We start from the raw sequence: 3,521 nt of genomic DNA on the forward strand, positions 1-3,521 counted from the left end.
ATGGAGCTAGTGATAGAACAGTATGGTGATTCCCACAAGATGAAAAGATAATTAGGTTCTTAGAAGTGAAGGTGGGTCAGGGAGATGGCGTTGGAATTAAGGGACAGAGAATTCCCATATCTAGGGAATGGGGAAGTGTAGGAGTGGGGATCTTAGTATATAAGCTGAAGGTCCTTAGAATTATATATTCTACCCCTTTTCATTTCATAGATGGGAAAACTGAAGTCAGTGAGTGGAAGGGATTTGCTCACAGTCATATGCTTATATACATATACTTATATATGTAAATATATTTGTGTGTATACATACACACATATATGTATATTTGTAAATGTGTATACATGCATATATTTATAATGGAAATACAGAGGCTAGAAGAGTAACCACTCCAGAGGCCAAAAAGAAAAGTGTGGGAAAACAGGACTCTCCAGTGCATGAGTGAAGACTAATAGTTTCAATCAGAAGTAATGGAGTAGGAGCGGCCAGGTAGCACAGCGAGTAAGAGCACCAGCTCCAGTGTTGGGATGACCTGGGGATCAAATCCAGGCTCTGATACTTAGCACCAAGCCCAGAAATAACTGGCCAAGTAACTTTGAGCAAGTTACTTAACCCCAATTGCTTAGGGGCGGCCAGGTGGCTCAGTGAGTAAGAGCACCAGCCCCAGTGTTGGGATGACCTGGGGATCAAATCCGGGCTCTGATACTTAGCACCAAACCCAGAAATAACTGTCCGTGTAACCTTGAGCAAGTTACTTAACCCCAATTGCTAAAAAAAAAAAAAAGAAGAAGAAGAATGGGGTAGGTTTTTAGGAACCTATTAGGAAAGAATATTAAGGACTAATGGAGAGCAATGATAGACAGATCCCAGGTAGATCTGTTGAATCATCTTAAACCTGAGTTGTCACTTGTAGTCACAGTGATAGCAATGGGAGCTTTAAACCTGAACTTAATTAGCTGAACAGTATAAAACTATACCGTTGCTTTCAATTGTATGTAGCTGCAGAAGGTCTGCCCCTGATAGATCTTTTTTTTTTTTTAAAGCAATCGGGGTTAAGCAACCTGCTCAAGGCTACATGGCCAGCCATTTCTGGGTGTGGTGCTGAGTATCTGAGCCCGGACCCCATCCAGGTCATCCCAACACTGGAACCAGCTCTCCTACTCGCTGAGCCACCTGGCCGCCCCTAAGCAATTGGGGTTAAGTAACTTGCTCAAGGTTACACTGCCAGGTGTTTCTGGGTGGGTGCTAAGTGTCTGAGCCCGGGATTCGATCTCCAGGTCTTCTCAACACTGGAGCCAGTGCTCTTACTCGCTGTGCTACCTGGCCGCCCCTGCCCCTGATAGATCTTAAGTATAATGGTTTAATGGATAGAGAGAGGGGTCTTCAAGTCAAGAAAACCTGAGTTCATGTTCCAACTCTGACAGACACTGGGCTGTGTGACCCTAGACAAGTCATTTAACATCTGGAACAATTCTATAAGGCTATAAATTGCAGAGAAGATGTCATTCTGCATGGATCAAGGGCATTTCCTATAAAAATGAAATCACATGTCTAATCTCTAACCCTATATACATGGTAGCCTAAATTGCCTTCCATTCTAGGAAAGGTTCATTGTCTGCACAAAACCAGTTATGCTAAAACAGAGTGGGAAGTAGAGGAAACACCAAGGGAATTTGGGAAAGGATCCAGGATGAGGCTTTTTATGGGGGGAAATCTCCCCCTAACTTCCTTCTCCTTTTTTAAATTCCTGGGTGTAGGCAGCTGAGAAAACCCTTGATCATCTAGAATAGGAGTTTTTAACCATTTTTTGTGTGTGAAAGTCTTGTAAAGCCTCTGGACTTCTGCTCAAGAGAAATATTTTAAAATGTATAATGTAAAATACATAATATTGCAAAGGAAACTAATTATATTGAAATATAGCTATTAGAATATTAAAAAAAATAAGTTCCCAACCTTAGTTAAGAACCTCCAGTCTAGAGACTGAGAAGAGGGGATCCCTTCCCCCTTAACTCCATCATCTGATAGAATTGGGATTCAATGAGGTTTGACCAATAATGGGACTCTAGGAGCATAGGGGTGAGCCTACCTGTCCATATTGCAGCTCTCTATGATCTGGGACTTTCATCTAAAGTTAAGCATGGGTAGTATGGGAATGAAGTTAGCCCAGACATAGACATATTATCTTTGTTGTTGTTATTGTTATCTGAATCTCTTAGCAAAGTGCTTTTGGTTTCCAGTGTCCAGGGAGCATCAGTGACTATTGTGGGAAGTTCTGTACTATTGCAGGGGCGGGAGACAAAATCGCCAAAAAAGAAAAGGATCAGTCCAGACTTGCTCCAGGAGGGCCTACAAGGGTGGGAGCAGTGGGGAAAGGGCAGATGAAGCCCAAAGAAGTTGACTTGCCTGAGGTTATGTAGGTTGTAAGGGATTTGAACTCTAACCTACCAATTCCAGATTCAACACTTTCCATTGGGCCCCAGGAGCTTGAGTGGGATTCCATCACATCCAAAACATGTTCTCTATTCTGAGTTTCAGTTGGCCCTCTAATTCTTTTCCCTTATGGGGTTGTCTCTTATTGCATCCTCTTCCTCCCCACCTTGAAGTCCCATTTCAGAATAGTTCCTACCCTTTAGCAGGGAGACACCCATAAGCTCTCACCAGGGGGCCCGTGAGCAGGCCCCAAGATGAGAAAAAACCTTAAATTCTCAGACTGAGATTTAGTGGGGAGAGGATTCACTACCCTCACAGTGAACACATATACACACACACAAACGTAGACATAGACACAGACACACACACACAGACACAGACAGACAGACAGACACACTGCTCCAGGCAAGCTGACTGCAGACAAACAATGGGGTAAGGATTAAAGAATAGTGATCAGAGATGGAATATGAGAGACAAGGAGAAGAAATACAACATATGAAAATGCCCATGTTTGTTTCAGTACTTGTGAGACAGATAGAGACTGGCACATACAGAGATGGGGTGGGGGAAGGGAGGTGTATTGGGAAACAGATAGATCCATTTCAACAGGGAAACACAGAGAAATAGACCAAGGCAGAGAAACAGAAATAAAATGCAGAAAATGGAAAGACAGGCGATAACTGGGGACACACACACACACACACACACACACACACACACACACACAGCAGGAGGGTTTTGCTTTTTTCTTCTTCTCAGCACTGATACTGCACTTCTCCCCTCAAAAGGACATTTCCCATTACCCTTTACAGAGCTCTTCCTTTCCATCTCTGCAGTGTCTCCTCCTCTACCGATGCCCTTCCTCCCCCCTCCCCCACTGCTCTGTTTCTAGGAGAAACCAGCTGCCTATTGCTGCTGCTGTCTGCTGTTTTTCTGAGCTCTGCCTGAGATGGAGGGTCAGAATGGGAGTTGGTTTTAAGCCAAAATCTTGGAATTAGGGGAGGGGAATAGAATGATACTCCATCTTTTTACCAAAGGGTGGATATGTTCTAGATTCCTCCATAGAAATCAAGGAGGGATTCCACCTCCCCCCC

General features: G+C 43.6%; 1 protein-coding gene across 1 annotated transcript in view; it reads right to left on the minus strand.

Moving 5' to 3' along the window:
- PCDHGC5 (protocadherin gamma subfamily C, 5) overlaps positions 1-3,521 on the minus strand; it is a 14,483-nt gene that overhangs the window by 7,713 nt on the left and 3,249 nt on the right. Inside the window, exons 2-4 of the mRNA XM_069107376.1 lie at positions 3,157-3,168; positions 1,951-1,977; positions 1,309-1,327 (exon numbers count right to left, since the gene is read on the minus strand). Of these exons, the coding sequence (XP_068963477.1) occupies positions 1,309-1,327; positions 1,951-1,977; positions 3,157-3,168 (58 nt within the window). The remainder of the gene's footprint in view (positions 1-1,308; positions 1,328-1,950; positions 1,978-3,156; positions 3,169-3,521) is intronic.

Source organism: Petaurus breviceps, unplaced genomic scaffold (genome assembly GCF_028583685.1).
Source record: "Petaurus breviceps papuanus isolate PSGF00001 unplaced genomic scaffold, PetGlider_PUasm1.0 90035, whole genome shotgun sequence".
Lineage (NCBI taxonomy): Eukaryota > Metazoa > Chordata > Mammalia > Diprotodontia > Petauridae > Petaurus > Petaurus breviceps.